General features: G+C 42.9%; 1 protein-coding gene across 1 annotated transcript in view; it reads left to right on the top strand.

Annotated features, from left to right (window-relative positions):
• The first annotated feature begins 249 nt into the window (after positions 1 to 249).
• The window catches only part of LOC122652310 (cell division protein FtsZ homolog 2-2, chloroplastic-like), a 44,255-nt gene continuing 22,803 nt past the window's right edge, over positions 250 to 21,701 (top strand). Inside the window, exons 1-3 of the mRNA XM_043846017.1 lie at positions 250 to 1,023; positions 2,156 to 2,455; positions 3,574 to 3,664. Coding sequence (XP_043701952.1) covers positions 367 to 1,023; positions 2,156 to 2,455; positions 3,574 to 3,664 — 1,048 coding nt within the window. The 5' untranslated portion in view covers positions 250 to 366. The remainder of the gene's footprint in view (positions 1,024 to 2,155; positions 2,456 to 3,573; positions 3,665 to 21,701) is intronic.

Raw genomic sequence — 21,701 nt, 5'->3', positions numbered from 1 at the left:
GTTTTTTATGAATTACGAACATATGAAATTGAATTTTTATGCTGGCTGCCATCCCTTCTTAACGTGGGTATGGACCGGTACTCCAACGACGGGCTCTTTATAACCAATGAGTTTTACCTAGTTCATCTGGTTTTGTGCGTCATTCTCATTCACTTTTCCCCAATGGCACTGCAACAATTTTTGTTTCAAATTTCTATGGGTTTTCTCTGATTTCTTCTTTCCTTTTCCTTTTTTGTTTTTGATCAACAGGTGCCAGAATATAGATTCCTGATGGGATTTAGAGACACTTAGGCATTTGGGTTTCTAAGTTCTGAACAAGCAATTTTGTTTACTTCAATATTTGAGGTTCAGCTTTTGCTAAACAAGATGGCAACTCATATATCGTGTTTCACGCCTTCTGATACTCGAAACTCATTGGGAGTGTCAGCAGTGCTGGGAGGAAGAGTGTCTACGGAGAACCGTTTTGTTAAGGTTTGCTCCGTGAAGCTGTTTGATGAGACGAATCCACTTTTGGGTGCCAGCCATAAGATCGGTTCTGGTTTCACTCGTATTCGATGTTTAGCCAATTCCCACAATGTCAGCCCATATCAGAGTAAAGACCCTTTTTTAAATCTACACCCTGAGGTATCAATGCTCAGAGGAGGTGAGAGAAATGATGCAGTTACTATTTCAAGAAACGAAAGCTCAAGTAGCAATGTAACTGAGAGCTTAAAGGACTTGCCCAGCCAGAATAATTATAATGAAGCTAAAATCAAAGTCATTGGTGTTGGGGGTGGTGGCTCAAATGCTGTTAATAGAATGATTGAGAGTTCCATGAAAGGTGTGGATTTCTGGATTGTTAACACTGATGTTCAAGCCATGAGGATGTCGCCTGTTTTTCCTGAGAACCGCTTGCAAATAGGTCAAGAGCTAACAAGGGGACTTGGTGCTGGTGGAAACCCAGATATTGGCATGAATGCTGCCAAGGAAAGCAAAGAAGCGATAGAGGAGGCACTCTATGGTGCTGACATGGTTTTCGTAACGGTAGGTTTCACATGCATATTAATTCACTGCAGTTACTAACATTGAACTGTTTTGAGTACCATGCTGGAAATTGCTCTTGAAGATACATTTGATGGAGCTATGGTGTCTTTAATCCTTAGGAATTCAACCCTCATATGCCTTTACTGTATGAATGGCTAACTCATTACCTTCAATCTTGGGCCAACTGTTGAATGGGGAACATGGCCCATGTTGGTACTAGAAAGAAAATCTTAACCTTCTAATCTGGTGCTGAAAACTTAGGCAGTTAAGCAACACAAGGTTAATGTTCTGGGAAAAAGGCCTATGATAGTGGTTAGGCAGTCCTCTTTTTCTTTTTTTTCTGATCAATCCGAAAAGATAGTTGGACCAGTGTATATGAAAATTAGGTCCACTAAGGATGATGGCGAGTTCCATAATCTCTATGTCAAATATTTAGTTGGATCATGTGTGTAGCCCATGGAGCTTCATTTTCTAGCTCTCCTTGCTATTTTAATGACTCAATTATTGGTTTGTGATATTGGTGCTTTCTAATTTAAGGTTGTGAAAGACTGAAAGGTAGGTCATACATACTCATGAGTCTCATTAGTTCTATCATAATTTTTTGTTTGGGTAAGCAATCTTTGTAACTGTACCCATCACCACATCAGTTGTGATACTTTATCTTGCATCTTGCAGTCAGTACTTGATGATGCCAGAGTGACAAAATGCCAAATCTTTTAGCTTTTACTATAGGAGAAAACACGAAGTTGAAGGGGGTAAAAAAAAGAAAAAAAAGAAATACAATATCTTAACCAAGATAATTATCTACTTTTACACTGTATTTTTGTTACACACCCAGTCGCAGACACATATTGGATCCATTCCTGATATAGCATAAATGTCAAGAGACAAATTTGGCCTGATTATTGATCAGAGCTGAAATATTATTTCCGATCCTACTAATTTTGGGTCAGTTATGTTGGGTAGTTGCATTATTAGTATATAGTTCACAACCTTAATAGTTTCGGTCGGTTAGTTACCGAAGATAATCAAAAAGATGTTCCAGAGGCACTAAGTTTCTTTTACTGATTGTTTTATCCTCTTTCTCTCTCTCTCTCTCTCTCTAATTTATGATCTAACCTTTTACTTTCAGGCGGGAATGGGTGGGGGAACTGGTACAGGTGGTGCCCCAGTAATTGCAGGAGTTGCAAAATCAATGGGTATCTTAACTGTTGGTATTGTTACAACACCTTTCTCTTTTGAGGGACGAAGGCGAGCAGTACAAGCACAAGAAGGAATTGCAGCTTTGAGAGAGAATGTTGACACATTGATTGTCATTCCAAATGACAAGTTATTGACTGCCATTTCCCAGTCTACCCCTGTGACTGAAGCTTTTAACTTGGCTGATGATATACTCCGACAAGGAGTTCGTGGTATCTCTGATATAATTACGGTATGGAAATGAATTGGTTATGAACCTAACTTCTTCTCGTTGCTTTTGGTGGAAATAAACCAAAAATAGCTTATATATGGAAACTTTCCTGACTTGGATTGCCTCTATCCCAGATCGTATAATCATGTTTTTGTCATCTTTATGTATTTCAAATATCTTGTGAATAATGTGGGACAACCACCCTGTGAACTCTAATACCATGATTGTGGTAGCTTAGCTCTTTTCTAATACCTGCTCAGATAAAGTCCAAGTATTTTAGGTCTTCAAGTAAAGGTAGGTTGTGTTAAATTGGATGCCAGTAATCCTTCTCTCTCTCTCTCTCTCTCTCTCTCTCAGCAGGCCTAGGTATATTTTCCACCTAAAAGTTATATCAGATGCACTCCAAAATCCAAATGGATGAAAACATCCAATTTTTTTTACAACATAGTACTGTCATTAGACCAGAATGTTGATGTTATACATTTTATGCTTGCTGGTGCACTGTAGGCACAAGACATAGTTTAGTTAGTATGGAAAAGGTCATTTTAGGCATCTTAATCTTAATATTTTAACACTCTTGATCTTATGATGCTTATAGCTCATACATCCCAGGGTCTATGCTGAGTATATTCATGTTCATTAAGCTCTTCCCATTTATGCATGTGAATATATGATAGAGTCCATCATGAATAGGTCTGCCCATTTAGTGGTGGACCTAAGTACAATACTGATCCTTGCAGCCATACATATCGTGTGTGTCATGAATGGAGCCCCAACGTGCTGTACTTAAACCAAAGTTACTCTCTTTTTATAACTGTAGTTTATTCCATTCATATAAACATCCAAAAAAATGTGGGGCTCTATCGGAGATAAAAGGTATAGATTAGATGGTTGAGGTCATCAGATCCAATCAATGATTTGGTTCGGAGAATGCCTACCGTAAGTCCTTCACTTTTGTTTCATGTGTATGGGATATGCATTTGGTAGATAATTGACAATGTGTCAAACAGGTACCTTAGATTTCCCCCTTTTTGGGGGAAATAGGATTTTGTACTCGGATTCCATTTTTGCAGTTGTATACAGATTCTGGGAGTTAATATTATTGTTTTCTAATTAGTGATGGCTTATCACAAGTGCAGGTTCCTGGTCTAGTTAATGTTGATTTTGCTGATGTGCGAGCTATCATGGCAAATGCAGGTTCTTCTTTGATGGGAATTGGAACAGCAACTGGTAATTCCAACTATATGCTTTAAGAGTGAGGATTTGTTGGAAGCATGTTAAAAGCTCAATTTTTTTAACTTTTTGGGTAGATTCCTGATCCTAAATTTACCCTCTTTTGCCTGAATCTGAAAAATTCTGTTTGTTCTATTCATGGCTTATGTTAGTGTACAGTTGTGATAAAGAATTTCTAAATTTCATAATTTTGTACAGTTTGTTCTATTCATGGTGTTGTAATATGGGTTCAAGGGTAGAATTGTCCTGGGGGTAATTTTGTCCTTGTATCAATTCCAGAATGTTCCTCTTTACATTGTAAATAAAAATGGCTGTAGTCACTCTGACTCAAGCCAGTATTCACGGAATTCAACATGATATCAGAGCCAAAAATATTCTGGGAATATGGGAATTAAAAAATTTTCCTTTTTTTTCTCTTTCTCTCTCTCTCTCTCTCTCTTCTTCGTGATTCTGCCCTAAGGACAACCACCACTGCCAGCCTCCTCCAGGCCTCCACCAGCTCTCCGCCACCACCACCAGCCCTCCTCCGCCTTCCGCCAGCCCCCGCAGGTCCCTCCACCACCTACCTCCACCTCCGCCAGGCCCCTCCACCACCTTCCGCAGCCCCGCCAACCTCCGCAGGCCTCTCCAACCCCTTCCGCCACCTCCACCAGCCCCGTAGGCCACTCGCTTCCCCTCTTTTTCGCGAGAGGTTCTCTCACCTTGCCCATTTTTTTCCCCACCCTTGGTGGTGAGTTGACTCCCACCGAGGGTTCTTTTTCTTCTCTCCTTATGTTCTGATTTTTTTGGAGGCTTTGATTTTGGTTTCTACGATTTTTTACCAGCTACCATGCTTGACGTTTCGGAGATCACTTTTACTTCCTTTGGTTCTGATGGTTCGTCGCAACGTGATTTTATTCCGTTTCCGATGAACCCCATCAAATTAAATGGCTGAAATTATCTTTTGTGGTCTCGTTCTTGCTTGTTCGCTATTGGTTCCCGTAGTCTATCTGGCTACATCACGGGTACTCATGTTAGGCCTACCGAGGCTGGTTCTGCACAGGATCGATGGATGAATTTTAATTTCTTGGTCATGTCCTATCTGGCTAATTTCATGGACCAAGAAATTGCTAGGCGTTACCTTCTCCTTGATTCGGTTGTAAAAATATGGAAGACAGCCCAAGACACCTATTCTCAGGTTGGGGATGCCGCCTAATGCTATGAACTCTGTCAGAAGATCCATTCTACCAAGTAGTTGGAGTTGTCCCTTTCTCAATATTACAATACCATGTGTACTGTAGCGGCAATTGGATTTTCTGGGCACCTTCACTGCAACTTGTGATGTTGATGCAACGGCCTTCCGGAAGTGGGAGGATGATTTGCGTGTTTTTGATTTCTTGGCTGGACACAATATTGAGTTTGATCAGATCCGGGCCAACATTCTGAATCGGGACCCTCTCCCAACTCTTAAGCAGGCCTATGCGATTCTTTCGGCGTACAACCATGGTTCATCCTGTTACTCAAGAACGATTGACCCTTATTTCCGGTTCCCAGACTTCCCGTGGCAATTCTTTCCATAATGCTACTACTGATCGGACATCTGGTTATCGCCCTCCTATTAAATACGATCACTGTGGGGGCACACCAAGGACCAATGTTGGAAGCTTCATGGTTGCCCTGCAGATACTCGTGGGAGTGGGAAGGGTGGTTCCAATCGGCCTTGTAACACCCGTGCTCATCAGGCATCTACTGAAGAACAACCTGACCAATATTTTTCCCAAGTTGTGGCTGAACTGCAAAAGCTAAGGGATATGGTGACTCGCTTGGACACATCTTCTTCGGCATTTTTATCTCCTTCAATGGCTACTTTGGCTATTTCTCTGCCTACCAATTCCACTACCACTTCTTCCACAGGTATTTCATTTGGTGGGAGTTGTGCCTCAGTCATGTCCGATTCTTGGGTTATTGACTCAGGGGCAACCGACCATATGACAGGTTCTTCCTCTCTTGTTTACAAATATTTCCCTTTATCAGGTCATAATAAGGTTCGTGTTGCTGATGGGTCTCTTTCTCCTATCTTAGGGAAGGGATCCGTGCAGTTCACTTCCTCTCTTTGCCTTTCATCTGTGTTACATGTTCCTAAATTCTCAACTAATTTTCTTTCCATTAGTAGCCTAACCAGGGATTTAGACTGCAAATTAACATTTTTTCCGAACCATTGTTTGCTCCAGGACTTGGAACGGGCAGTACGATTAGTGATTGGTGGTCTGTACGTGCTTGATAGTTCACGGGCAGCTTTGACATCTCAGTCTGCGTCTTCTGATTTTGATTCTGCATTGTTTGAATTGCATAATTGGCATCATTGTTTGGGCCATCCACCGATTGGTGTTTTATCTGATTTATTTCCTAGTTTATTGAAATGATGTAATAAACAATTAAACATAATTTTTCTTGTGATGCTTGCACTTTGGCAAAGCAAACTGGAAGTGTTTATCCTATTTCTGATAATCGAAGTTTGAGTCCATTTGGTTTGATACATTCTGATGTGTGGGGCCCTACCTGATGTGTTTCTACTTTTGGGTTTCGATGGTTTGTCACCTTTATTGACTGTTTAAGTCGGACCACTTGGGTCTACTTGATTCATAGTAAGAGTGATGTCTTCGCCTGTTTCACCCTATTTCATAAAATGGTCCAGACCCAGTTCGATGCCAAGGTGAAAATTCTCCAGTCAGATAATGGAAAAGAATACATGGATGGTGCCTTTCACTCCTATTTGGATACTCGTGATAATTCATCAGACCTCTTGTGTGGATACCCCTGCTCAGAATGGGGTTGTTGAATGAAAGAACCGACATTTATTGGAGGTTGCTCGGTCTCTTATGTTCGATATGGCTGTTCCTCCTCGTTTCTGGGGTGATGCCATCCTTATAGCCACTTGCCTTATCAATCAGCTTCCATCACACGTCTTGGGCGATCGCTGCCCATTGGACATTTTGTTGGGCACATCCACGTTTGTTGTGCCCCTCAAGGTTTTTGGTTGTGTGGTGTTTGCCCGGAATCATCATATCCACGACAAGTTTGATCCTAAAGGGCTGTGGTGTCTTTTTCTCGGCTACTCGGCTACCTAGAAGGGGTATAAGTGCTATCACCCTCCTACATGGAAAGTGTTTGTCACCATGGATGTCGTGTTCCGGGAATCTAAAGCTTACTTTATGCAACCGGTACCTCTGCAGAGGGAGATTCTACGAAGTGAAGAGGTCCAGCTGATTGCTCCTTTGGATATTGATATATCTACTATAGTGGATGCCTTTGTTGAACTGAAAGATGGGATTACAAGTCAGGAACAAGAAGTGGGACAGAATAAGCAGCAACAAACAGTCTAGGGGGAGAATAATGTGAAGACTTACTCTCGTGGAACTGATTTTCCTTCTTATGGCCCTCGGTACAAAGAGACCACCACCACTGTTTCTACACAGTCCGCACCTGCTCCAAGTCCTACTCTTAGTCATCTTCCTGGTAAGCTTCCTCCTGATCCCAATCTTGATTTATCCATTGCTTTTTGGAAACCAAAGCGGAGTTGTACACAACATCCTATTTCCAATTTTGTGTCATACAACTCTCTAACCCCTTCATTTCCAACTTGGGAATGAGTTGTAGCAAATGATCATCTTGCTGAGCACCTTGCGAAGAGAGAATCTCAGAAAATGTCTAATAACCTCATTCGCCACACCTTTTTCGCTCGAAACCAATCTCCATTGCCATTCTTAATTTTCCAATTCCTCCAATCTGCCTTCGAGCATTAACCATGGCAGGGAAGAATTTAGTATTCCTTTCACCCTCTTTCAGCCATCGAACCTTGGATTTCTGTTTCCAAAAAATTTCTTCTTGTAAAAGCACATTATGAAGAGCATTTCTTGCCTCAGTAAGCATCTCTCTATTAGCCTCGCTGGAGTTTTGATCGAAGGCAATTTCCGCACTGCTCATTCTATCCTCTGCATTCTTGACGTTTTGGTGGACATTACCGAAAACAGATTTATTCTAGGACCGCAAGTGAGACTGGAGGAGTTTAAGTTTCGTAAACAAAATATAGGAGGCGAGCCAAAAATAGGGGTAGACCAGCATTGCCAGACACTATCCATAAAATCCGGGTGAGTAACCCACATTTGCTGAAATTTAAAGGCAGAGATTCTTGTGGACACTTGCACTGAGGAATCCAAAAGAATAAGAGAATGGTCGGAGCAAGATCTATTGAGGTGGGTCAAACGATTTACAGTAAAGGCGTTAACCTAGAGGTCATTAAATAAAAAGCGATACAGTCTGGCCAGGTCTTTCCCAGATCCTTCTTGATTATTTGACCAAGTGAAATTACTTCCTTCAAAATTACCCTCAACCAGGGCAGCAACATTAGCGAAATTACCAAACTCTTCCAGCGAAGTGGAGCAAGTTGGGCGACATCTCACCTTCTCCGCAGGGGCAAGAACAGCATTAAAGTCTCCTCCTATGGCCCACGGAAGAGAATTAGAAGTAGCATCCTCCAAGAGTCCTGCCTATAGGGCCCTATGATCACCTGCTGAACACAGCGCATGCACAAAAGAAATGAGAACCTTAGAATGAGAATGAGAGGAGCATTCCAAGGGTAAATATTGCAAGTGCTCTTTAACCACAGTGGTTTGAAAATTAGCTTTCCAGAAAACCCAGATCCTGTCAAACATTTGAGATTGACCTGCATTTTATCAAGGAGAAGGTGGAGCAAGGAATTATTTGTATCCCATTTATTCAGTCCAGTGAGCAGCTGGCTGATATCCTTATCAAAGGAATTAGTAGTAAGTTATTTTCAAGGGTAGAATTGTCCTAGGGGTAATTTTGTCCTTGTACAAATTCCAGAATGTTCCTCTTTACATTATAAATAAAGATGGCTGTAGTCACTTTGACTCAAGCCAGTATTCACGGAATTCAACACATGGCTTATGCCAGTGGTTGCTACCGATCCCAAGCCCTGATAAAGGAGGAGGGTTGGTGCATCAGGTAGGCAGTTGACATTGAAAAAACCTTAGCCAAACCCTTTTTACATGGAATCTAGAACCTTATAGTTTAAATGTTATGCTAGGGCGTTTCCTGTAAGCGATGCACTATATTTGACCCGGGTGTAGTGAATGAGCAAGGGTCAAATAGGGCGTCACCTATAAGCGATGCGTCGAGTCGGCGCCGGATACGGTGACAAGTAGGCAAGGGTTTTCGCTCTTGGACGAGTATGGGTAAAGAAGCTAGTCCAAAAGCGGAGGATTAGATTAGCATCTTGGAACATTGGATTCTAAACGAGTAATAGTCTAGAATAGATAGATGTTATGAGGAGAAGAAGGATTAACATAGCTTGTATTCAAGAGACTAGATGGAAGGGTAAAAAAGTTGAGAAGTTGGATGACTTTAAACTTTGGTAAACTGGGGGATAAAAGTAAAAGAAGTAGAGTGGGCAAAGTAGTGAATAAAGATTTAAAAAATGATGTGCTGGATGTTAAAATATTCGGTGATAGGATTATATCCATCAAGCTTGTGTTGGTGAATGAGGTTGTCAATATAATTAGCGCTTCTGTGCCCCAAGTAGGACTGGATGAAAGTAGCAAGTTACAATTTTGTGAACACATGGATGGATTAGTGCAACGTTTTAGTCAAGGAGAAAAGATTATTATAGAGAGTGATCTGAATGGACATGTTGGGAGAGATCGTAGAGGCCATGAAGGTGTACATAGAGGATATGGTTTTGGAGAGAGGAATGAGGAGGGGATTTCTGTTTTAGATTTTTCCGTGGCTTATGTTTTATCCATTGTAAACATATACTTTGAAAAGAGAGGAGCATTTAGTTACCTTCTAAAGTGGGCAAAAGGTCAGATATGTTGTTATATAAGGATTGTAAGGTTTTACTAGGAGAGAGCATAACCACTCAATATAGATCAGTGTCATGGATGTGTCTTATTATTGCCAAATTATAAGAAAAGTGGTGGCTTATTGTAGCCTAGGACAACGTGGTGGAGCTTAAGAGGAGATACCTTGAAATCATTTACTGATAAAGTGGTCAAACAAGGAAAGTAAGACTTTGATGGAGACACTAATACGATGTGAAACGAGATGACTACTTTTATAAGAAGGTTGCTAAAGATGTCCTAGTCGAATCAATAGGAAAATGTAATTCCTCTAGGGAGACTTGGTGGTGGGATGATGAGGTTTAAACAACCATTAAGACTAAGATAGCTAGCTTTAAGACTTGGCAAAGGACCAGGGATGTAGAGGATCTTAAAAGGTATATATTGGCTAAAAATGATACTAAGAAGATTGTGGGAAAAGCAAGGCCGAAGAAATATGAAGACCTTTATAACAATCTGAGCATAAAGGAAGGAGAAAAAGCAAATCTATAAAATAACTAAAATAAGGGAAAAGAAGAGTAGATATTTTGACCACGTTAGATGTATTAAAGGTGATATAAGGGATGAAGACATTAAGGAGAGATGGAAAGATTATTTTTACACCCTTCTAAATAAGACATTTCGAGTAATAGAATCTTGGAAGATTGCATTACCCATCAAGCATCACATGTCGTAGATATATATGAAAAATCAGGGTTCCTAAAGTAGAAGAAGCTTTAAGTTTAAGGAGGATGAAAGTAGGCAAGGCATCAGGTCCAGATGGGGTCCCAATATAAGTGTGGAAGAGCTTAAGAATCTACAGTTTATCTTGGCTAACCAAGCTGTTTAATAAGATTATGAGCATAAGGAAAATCCTAAATGAATGGAGAAGGATTATGGTTTCAATTTATAAAATAAAGGTGATATTCAGGGCTACAATAACTATAGAGGCATAAAACTAATGAGTGTTATGGGAAAGAATTATTGAAACTCGCTTGAGATAAGAAACTACTATTACGGAAAACCAATTTGGTTTTATGCCAGAAAGATCCATGATAGAAGCTATTTACTTAGGAGACTCGTGGAAGGATATAGAGATTGCAAAAAGGATCTCCATATGGTCTTTATTGACCTAGAAAAAGCTTATGACAGAGTCTTAGAGAGTTAATTTGGCAAATACTAGAGAAGAGAAGTGTTTCAAGTAAATATGTGGACATAATTAAAGATATGTATAATGGTGTGGTGACTAGCATAAGAACTATGGGGGATCAAGGTTGTGGATTCCCAATTTCAATTGGGTTACATCACGGATCAACTTTAAGCTCTTATTTGTTTGCATTTATCATGGATGATTTAACCAGAAACATTTAAGATGAGGTTCCTTGGTGTATGTTTTTTGCTGATGATATTGATTTGGTGTATGAGACAAAAGTAGGGATTAATGCCAAGTTGGAGCTATGGAGATTAACATTGGAATAAAAAAGTTTTAAGATAAGTAGAATGAAGACCGAGTTTATTGTGTTTAACTTTAGTTACACTAGGAAGGATAATGAGGTGGTGAAAATTAATGAGAGGGAGTTTTTGCAATGTGATTATTTAAGGTATCTGGGATCAATCACAAATTAAGAAGGTGATATAGAGGATGATGTTTCACAGAGAATTAAAATAGGCTGGATGAAGTGGAGAGGTGCGTTCGGAGTGTTGTTTGATCGATGTATTGTTTTAAAACTTAGAGCGACCGACCATGATGTATGGTGCGGAATGTTGGGTAGTGAAGAAGCATTATATAGAAAAACTCTGTAGCTGAGATGACGATGTTGAGATGGATGTGTGGCAAAACTAGGAAGGATAAAGTAAGGAATTATCATATTAGAGCTCATTTGGGAGTAGCTCCAATACATGATAAGCTACGAAAAAGTTGTTTGAGGTGGCATGTTCATGCTCAACGGAGGCCTTTGGATGCTCCAGTACAAATGAGTGATTTGATTCAGATTGAAGGAGCTAAAAGAGCCAAGGGCAGACCTAAATGACTCTAAGAGAAGTGGTAAGGAAAGACATGCATAATTTAGGCCTTGTATCAAGTATGGCCTTGAACAAAGCTTATTGGAGGGTAAGGATCCATGTAGTTGACCCCATTTAGTTGAGATAAGGCTGAGTTGTTGTATTAATTTTTTTGTGTATTGGTGATAGGTCTGAAATATCGAAAGTTAAATGTAATATGTGTGAGGACAATATTTTTGAACTTCCTCCGTCATTATTGAATTTATGAGTTTTGGACTACATGGAGTCTGTTAAAGCTCTGTTTTCCTAAGTTGGATTTATATAAAAACATGGATATGCTTTTAAATAAAAAGGTTTTGTTTAATTTAGAAAGTCATTTGGGGTAAATATGTTGATGAAATAATCGATATTTATTTGGGGTTGTAAGTTGTAACTAGTGTCCGAGTAACTGGGGAAAGACAAGCGTATTCACAACCCCGTTTGTCAACACTTCTGTTTCGCGGGTGTTAACCATTTAATGGACACCCAATAATGGCATGACATGTGGCATCGGCAAAGTTATTCGGTCGGGTCAATCGGGTAAACCATATCCATACAAGACCCGTAAGGAAGGTCCAAAGACCTACTCGAAGAAGCACAAGGAAGCTGGCACACCCATTGGGTCAGCTAGCTTACCTAAGGCGAGTCTACACACACCTTGGCACATCATCTTTCATTAAGCATGGTTACTCCACAAAGGCCTTGGCACATCATTACCTACTAAGTAGGGTTATCCTACAAAGGAAACCATCTTCCACGCCACAACGGCATTAATAGGCGTTTATTGATACTAACCAAACAAGGCTCCCAGGCATGTAGGAGACCTTATCAGATAGGGACTCTCCATAATCTGATAAACAGGAACACTCCATCTCCTGACGACAGGAGGGCTCCACCATCGGTCAAATCAGGACCTTTACATTACCACTTCAACCAAAGGGAATCAACCCTATAAATTGGAAGGTAACACCCCCATGCAGGGGGATCACATTTTGGAAACTCTTACTGTTTCATCTGTTTGCGAAAGATACCTAACTTTGGCATCGAAGAGTCCCCCACGGGTCCCCACCGGCACTCATCTCTCTTTTCTGTTTGCTATTTTGTGCAGGTCCCATCCTTGGAGGACCCACCGGAAGTTTCTTGACGCAATAAGTCCCATCCTTGGAGGACCCACCAGAGGTTTCTTGACGCAACAGATTGGCGCCGTTTGTGGGAACGATACTTCTAATCTAACTGGCTTGATTATCCTCTACCAATGACTGGGACGACGTAGAACTCGCAACCAGGCCCCTCCCGCAGAAGGGGTAGTGGGCGTCCTCCCCGAGGAAATGCTGGCCAAACCAATTGCTCCGGGAGATTAGCTTCACGAGTAGAACGACAAGCGAACCAAGAGAATCCAGCTACGGAGCCAATGACCCAACTCCTGAAAGCTTAGCGGGTAGACATGTTGAGCCGGTGGTAGGGGGCTTCCGCTACCAGCACCCATTCCGGCCATGATGATACCGGAAACACTAGACCCCAACGCTCCGGCCACTAATGCACAGATCCGAGATCTCCAGCTTCAAGTCTTGCAAACCAATGCCTTTCTTAGAGACATTGTCAAACAAGTGGGTCCTAGTAGGCTTCCTGTGCCACCTTCCGTGGCACCCTTAAAACAGATGCCATCCTTAGCCCAAAATCCACAAGCACCTTTGGCGCGAATGACACCTTTGGCCCGAAGGTCATAAGATCTTCACGACCATCCCATTGCGAAACGATGGTTCCCATTGTTCGAACGGGGACACTCCCTACACGCTCCCCATTGGCGCAAGCACATTCGAAGGAGCGTGGGCCTCGTGACTCAACCATGGCATCGACTAGGGCTAAGAGATTTCCGTCTAGGGAGCAACATACGGAGAGTCAGAGCAGGCAGACAGACGGGATACGACTTGGAGGGCTCGACGAGGATCATACCCTGTGCGATCCTCCAGGCATTTGCCGGAGGACACATGAATGAAGCTGTAGACCAAGTCAGCAAATCGTTGTGTCCAGTAGACTGACGAACCAAGACCTTGAAAGGAGAATACATGACCTCAATCCAAGGCTCAAGAGCTTGGACAAGCCAACGTTGTTACCTGGGCATTCTCTTTCGGGAGATCATCCATTTTTGGCAGTAATTATGAGTGCCACATTGCCCCGTGGGTTCAAACCACCCAACTTCGTGCCGTATGACGGGACAATAGACCCGAACGATTACATTAACTACTTCAACGCCATGATGACTATCTACGGCGGCGGTGATGCGGTTTCTTGCAGAGCTTTCCCTGGGTCACTAAAAGGGAGTAGCAACCACGTGGTTCTCGCGCTTGAAGTTCGGCTCCATTAAGAGTATCGTGGAGCTTAGAAAGGCTTTTGTACTACGTTTCCAAAGTAGCATCAAGCAGAAGAAGACTGCCGTCAACCTCTTGGCAGTAAGGCAGAAGGATGATGAGCTGATCCATGACTATGTGACTTGGTTTAACAAAGAATCTTTAGACATCAAAGATCTGGATGATGCCATGGCATACAATGCGCTATACACTGGTATTACGGAGAAGGAACTCGTCCAATCTATGGCCCTGGATCACCCCAACACCATAACGGAGCTACCAAAAAGGTGCTACCAGTTCGCAAACATGGCGGATGTCCTGGAGGCTCGAAAGATTGTGGACTAGGGGGTCCAAAAGAAGAGGCCATCGCATGGAAAGGATGACTGCAAGAATGGGGACAAGAAGTAGAGGTCCGAGCGGCCGGATGACAGGAGAAGGGCGAGAAGCCTTGAGTATACTCCCCTGAACACTTCCCGGACGGAGATCCTCATGCAGATCCATGATCGGGGGGACTCCTTCAACGTCCAAAGCCCATGTACTCCAAGCCCAGGGAAAGAAACTCAAAAAAGTATTGCTGGTTCCACAGGGACAATGGGCATGACATGGAGGACTGTTGGCAGCTGAAAAAAGAAATTGAGGAGTTAATTCAAGCTGGTCATCTTCGCCGATACGTGAAGGACGATAAACAGGCTGCACGACCGAGAGAGGAAGGAAGAAGCCAGTCCCGAAGGAAGGAGCCGAGAGACCGCGGGACCAACTGGGAAAGCCACATGTAGAGAATAGAAGAACGCCGTTCGGGCATCGAAGCCAACCGGCCAATGGGAGCCAACATTCTCACCATCTTCGGAGGATCCGGCCAGGAATCAGTCAGAAAGGAAAAAGCCCATGCCCGATTTGTTGGCGTGGCAGAGATCCAGAATAAGAGAGCATAACCAAACCCCGCATCACATTCACAGATGGGGATCTTGAAGGGCTGAACCTCCCACACAACCAAGGTTTTAGGTCTTGGTTTCGCCATGGTTTCACTAGGCCACGAACCCGAGATCTCGGCGAGATCATGTATTTTTTTTTTTTCTGAACTCGATGGTAGGTTTCGGTGGCCATATGGCCAAGATAGGGGCTGAAACTTGACATTCCCCCTATTTTAGGCCTTCTAAACACAGTGGGACCATTAGTTTTTGCAAATTCAAACCCAAAATGGTACTTTGACTACGAAACCTAAGTTGGTAGTCTACGGTGTGCGTGAGGTCTACCCTAGGCTATTCCACACAATATTTAGAACTCATATAATTAAAGTGGAAGACTTGAAGTGCATAACAACTTAAATAAGTATTAGGAACTAAAGATGGAGTTTCCCCTTCAAAGATGAATCAATTTTCAATGAATCAAGCTTTGATGAGGTGTGATTTGCCAAAAGAAATGAAAAAATGACCCAAAGATGGAGTTTCCCCTTCACAGAGGTGAGACAGGCGAGAGCGAGTCGAGATCTCATCGAGTTATGGTGTATTATGAGCTTTTAATAAGGTCTGGTTCGACCGAGTTGAACTGAAATGAGAAATAGCTTGAGATCTCAGTGAGATACCGAGATCTCGAGTGAGGTATGGTATTAATTCTGTATCGCTTGTCATCTTGACTCGAGGTGCTACGAAACTGAGATAAAAGCGAGATCTCGACGAGATCTTGAACTATGCACACGATGATGCGGTGATCATACAAGCAGTGATTGCAAACCAAACCGTCCATCAGGTGCTGGACGACACTGGAGCGTTAGTCGACATTTTATTATATGATGCCTACAACCAGTTCGGGTTCGGAGAGGAAAAGCTTCAAAGCGAAGGTACGTCATTGTAGAACTAGGCTCCCCTGAGGCAGAAATGAGAATGTCGCCCAGGTCAAGGTCTGGAAATCTGGCTCCGATAGCAACAATAACACGCTGAAAACCATCCTGGTAGCACCGATGATCATGTTGCCTGAACTCATGGGAGTGAAGATACTACTGAACGGCATCCTTGGCTGTCTCATCCCTCTGTTGTTGAACCCAGGCTATAAGAGACTTATTGGCTTCTTGAGTTCGGTTCAATTCATCCACAAGAGAGGTAATATTGTACTCATTCTCCTCCGCAATAAGCTGGAATGCATCAAATTCACTCCCTTGTTCATCTCTTTTCTTCGTCAACTCAGCAACAACTTCTTTAGAGACCTAAAGTTAGCACAACACTCAGCAAGTTGAGCTTTCAAGGATGCCACTTGGGCTGAAGAGGGACCTCCCGTTTCAACAACTGGTGCATTATTGGCATTAGTTACAGGAGGGGCCTACATTAAATGAGCCAAGTCAAGGAAAGATACCGAGGAAAGAAAGAGAAGTTTCCATTTAGATGAAAGTTGAGTACATTCTACTGATGAATACAAAAAGGAATGAAAAAGAGACGAAGTAAACATTTCACTTTGAAAAAAGATTTACATTCTGGCCCGCGTCGACTGAGACAGAGAGATTGGCACCATCCTTAGTATCCCGGGCGCCGTCCTCAGTAACTCTTACCTCTGTAGCCCCCCGACACTTCCTTCCTCTATGCCTTTATCCTGTTCTTGAGCTCCCACGAGTTCGACTTCCTCTCCATCTTCTCCCTTACCTTCCTCTTCATCTTCCGGCTCCTCTGCCCGCTCTTTTACTGGTCTTCGCCAGCGCCTTAGGACACCTAAAAAAATTGAAAGTTGGAAGACTCCCAAACCAGATCTCGAGCTTCCCGAGTGCTAATGATATAGGAGTCTATGCCCGCCTCTACCAGGGTATCGTCATATTCCTTGGAAGCTTGAATTTGGCAACTGCCTTGGTAGCGATGGCCTTTTCCTGCTTGTCAGACCCGACCAGCTTAGCCTTGACTTCCCTCAGCTTGGACTTGAGTTCCTGAAGGCGATTATCTGCAAAAGCCTTGGCTTTCCCCAGGCCCTCTGCACGCACCCGGGCCCACTGTAACTTATCTTCAAGGACTCCCTTCTCAGCAGCCCAGGAGCTCTCTTCGTTATGGTGCGACTGGATGGCTGTCATTATCTGGTCCTCAAGCTCCTTATTGCGGGAGTTGGTGTTAAGAAATAGAATGGTTTAATGCTTAAGTGAATCATAGTGATTCCCTAAGCCTTTATTTACACTAATAAAAGAGAATTACATAAGACACTTATGCCCCTATATAGCTGACATAAGTATAAACAAAGGAAAGAGAATAAAAGAATAAATAACAAATTAAAAGGAGGAAAGGACTAGAATACCCCTACGGTATTCTGGCCCCTATATCTCTAACACTCCCCCTCAAGTTGGTGCAAAAATGTCACACATGCCCAACTTGGCTAGAAAAGGATGAAACACTTTGCCAGGCAGCCCCTTGGTGAACACATCAGCCAGCTGATCAGCAGACTTCACATAGGGAACACAGATAAGGCCAGCTTCAAGTTTTTCCTTAATGAAATGTCTGTCTACCTCCACATGCTTAGTACGGTCATGTTGGACAGGATTATGAGCGATGCTTATGGCAGCCTTATTGTCACAATATAACATCATTGGAAGTTGGACAGCAACTCCAATATCTTGCAACAACCCCTTAAGTCACAACAATTCACAGATACCATGAGCCATCGCACGAAATTCAGCCTCAGCACTGGACCTAGCCACCACATTCTGTTTTTTACTACGCCAGGTGACAAGGTTCCCACCAACAAAAGAGCAATATCCAGAGATGGACTTCCTATCGCTTGAACCAGCCCAATCCGCATCAGTGTATGCTTCAACCTTCAGATGACCATTGGGAGATAAGAGTATCCCCTATCTTGGAGCAGACTTCAAGTATCGTAAGATGCGATGGACGACCTCTATATGAGAAGAATAAGGGTCATGCATAAACTGGCTGACCATACTCACTGCAATGGCAATGTCTGGCCGAGTGTGAGATAGGTAGATAAGTTTGTCCACCAACCGTTGATAACGACCTTTGTCAACTGGTGAGCCTTCTTTCTCCTTGAGTCTTGTCGTAGCTTCTATGGGAGTTGCTGAAGGATGATACCCTAGCAGCCCCGTTTCAGATAGTAGATCCAGGACATACTTTCTTTGAGACAGAAATATACCCTTTGAAGAACGAGCAACCTCTATCCCGAGAAAATATTTCAGAATCCCCAGATCCTTAATTTCAAACTCATGGCCAAGGAATAGCTTCAACCTGTTGATCTCATCACCATCATTACCGGTCACTACAATATCATCAACGTAGACTATGAGGAGAGTAACCTTAGCGCCCACACGTTTGATGAACAAGGTATGATCAGCATTGCTTTGCTGGTAGCCCATGGACAACATAGCCTTGTGAAATCTACCGAACCAAGCTCTAGGTGACTGTTTCAAGCCATAGAGTGCACGCTTCAGTTGACACACCTTTCCCTTGGTAACAGGACTTGAAAAACCTGGAGGAACGTCCATATATACTTCTTCCTTTAGTTCACCATGGAGGAAGGCATTCTTTACATTTGACTGCTGAATATCCCATCCAAGATTCACTGTATAGGATAGCAATACCCATACAGTATTGAGTTTTGCTACCGGTGCAAAAGTCTCCTGGTAGTCAATGCCATACGTCTGAGTGAAGCCTTTAGTAGCCAGACGTGCCTTGTACCGATCCACCGTACCATCTGCCTTCTGCTTGACCACAAACACCCATTTACAACCCACTGGTCTTTTTCCTGGAGGAAGAACTACAAGATCCCACTTATTGTTTTTGTTCAATGCTCTCATTTCTTCCAACATTGCTGCCTTCCACTTCCCATCTGTAGATGCTTCCTGCCAATTTTTAGGAATGGAAACAGAAGAAAGGGAGGAAACAAATGTACGAAAAGAGGGAGAAAGAGAACTATAAGACACAAAACGGGAAATAGGATGTAAAGTGCAGGTCCTGGTACCTTTGCGATGAGCAATGGGTAGATCAGAAGAGGAGGGCTCACCAGGAGAAGGAGGATCTGGATCCTGAGGCGGCAACTGGATGGGTCTCGGTGCTACAGTGGCCTGATTCTGCCCTCTGTTAGAACATCTCCGGTTATAAGTGAGAATAGTGGAATTGTCAATGGTCCTCTGAAAGTTACGAATGGTCCTCTGTACTGGAGTCAGCTCCCCCTGAATAGGAACATTACCACCATCTGTTTCCATGATCTCCCCCTGTATTGGATTCCCCGTAGGTGAAGGGACAGCAGCCTCGGGAGGCTGGACAGCAGCCGGGGAGTGATGGTCGGTGGCTATAGGTGATGGGAAAAGGGGAAACCCAAGAGTATGAACCACATCTTCACTAGAACGCTCCCCCTGAAGAGGTGGGGAGGAATAATAAGAAAGAGTTTCATGGAAAACCACATCCATACTGACCATAGTACAGCGGGTAGGGGGTGGTAATGCTTGTATCCTTTTTGGGTTGGAGAATAACCCAAAAAAATACACCGTAACCCATGAGGTTCAAATTTGCAAGGGGAATGAGTATCCCTAGCATAACAGACACAGCCAAAGACTTTGGGAGGAACCACAAAGGAGGAATCACCAAGTAAAACGCCAGATGGGCTACGGGAATCCAGTACCCAAGAAGGTAACCTATTAATAAGGTGTTCAAAACTAGAATACTAAAAAACAGAACTGAGAAAACTTGAATGATCTATTGTGATCACCCAGGCACCTTTATTTATAATGCTGGAATATGAAATTACATGACCAAAATACCCCTGCTTATTTATAATGCTGGAATATGAAATTACATGACCAAAATACCCCTGCCTAGCCAATACAGCTAGGCAGTACATAAACAACTATAAAACATAATACTAAAGCACCCAAAGGACCAGAATACCCCCACGGTATTCTAGTTTACATTATTCAACACTCCCCCTCAAGTTGGAGCAAATATGTCGATCATGCCCAACTTGACTAGATTAGGGTGAAATAATTTTCCAGGCAGACCCTTGGTGAAGATATCAGCAAGCTGATCCGAAGAAGTCACAAAGGGAATACATATCTGCCCATCTTCTAATTTCTCCTTGATGAAATGCCTATCCACTTCAACATGTTTGGTACGGTCATGCTGCACCGGGTTGTGTGTTATACTGATTGCAGCCTTGTTATCGCAGTACAGCATCATAGGAAGGCGAATAGGTAGACCCAAGTCTTGTAGCAGCCCTTTAAGCCAAAGTAACTCACAAATACCTTGTGCCATAGCTCTGAATTCAGCTTCGGCACTAGAACGAGCAACTACATTCTGCTTCTTGCTACGCCAGGTAATAAGATTTCCACCTACTAAAGAACAATATCCAGAAATGGACTTTCGATCTGCTGAACCAGCCCAATCAGCATCAGTGTATGCCTCTACCCGTAGGTGACCATGTGAGGACAAAAGAATGCCCTTTCCAGGAGCTGACTTCAAATAATGTAGAATACGAAGAACAGCCTCCATATGAGAAGTGTAGGGATCATGCATAAATTGACTCACTGCACTCACAGCAACAGCAATGTCTGGACGAGTGTGTGAAAGGTAAATCAGCTTCCCTACAAGTCTTTGGTACCGGCCTTTATCAACAGGCTCACCCCCATTTTCCTTGAGCCGAACAGTAGGATCCATAGGAGTGTCCGAAGGGTGGTAGCCTAGCAAACCGGTTTCAGCCAATAAGTCTAGGACATACTTTCTTTGGGAGAGAAATATGCCTTTCGCAGATCTGGCCACTCTTCAATCCCAAGAAAGTATCTTAATTTGCCTAGATCTTTAATCTCAAATTCCTGGCTAAGGAAGATCTTCAACTGTCTGATCTCATCACCATCATTGCCAGTAACCACTATATCATCAACGTAGACTATAAGAACATTGAGTTTTTCACCAACCCTCTTGATGAAGAGTGTGTGATCAGCATTACTCTGCTTATAGCCCACAGAAATCATGGCCTTGTGGAATCGACCAAACCAAGCCCGGGTCATTGTTCAGCCCATACAGGCACGCTTCAAAGATGCACACTTTTCCTCTATTACTGTCACAAGAGAACCCTGGTGGAATGTCCATGTATACCTCCTCCTCCAGTGCTCCATTCAGGAAGGCATTTTTAACATCTAGCTGTTGCAACTCCCAACTAAGGTTGACTGCACAAGATAACAACACACGAATTGTATTCAACTTTGCAACAGGTGCAAAGGTCTCCTGGTAGTCTATGCCGTATGTCTGAGTAAAACCCTTGGCAATGAGCCGTGCCTTATATCTATCCACAGTGCCATCCACCTTCTGTTTTACCACAAACACCCATTTACATCCAACGGTTTTCTTCCCAGGTGGAAGAACAACAAGCTCCCATGGGTTATTTTTTTTCAAAGCTTCCATTTCTTCCATCATGGCTGCCTTCCACTTTCCATCTGATAAAGCTTCCTGCCAATTATTAGGAACACGAACAGAAGAAAGAGAAGTAACAAAAGCACGAAATGATGGGGAAAGGGAGTCATAAGAGACAACATGAGATATAGGATGCTGAGTACAATCCTGACACCTTTGCGAAGGGCAATAGGCAAGTCAGGAGAAGGAACATTACCAGTGGAGAGGCGGGTTCGGATCCAGGTTCGGCAATTGGATGGGTACAGGAGCAACAGATGGATTGAACCGATTATGTCTCCTTCCATAGGTCTTCATAGTGCTAACATCAATCCTCCTCTCCAAATTCACTAATGGTTCTCCGGACGGGAGTTTGGGCTTGAGGGTGCTCCCCTGAGCAGGAACCTCGATC

Source organism: Telopea speciosissima, chromosome 2, assembly GCF_018873765.1.
Source record: "Telopea speciosissima isolate NSW1024214 ecotype Mountain lineage chromosome 2, Tspe_v1, whole genome shotgun sequence".
In the NCBI taxonomy this organism is placed as follows: domain Eukaryota; kingdom Viridiplantae; phylum Streptophyta; class Magnoliopsida; order Proteales; family Proteaceae; genus Telopea; species Telopea speciosissima.
The sequence above is the reverse complement of the archived record's forward strand: the minus strand, read 5'-3'. Positions and strand labels throughout refer to the sequence as shown.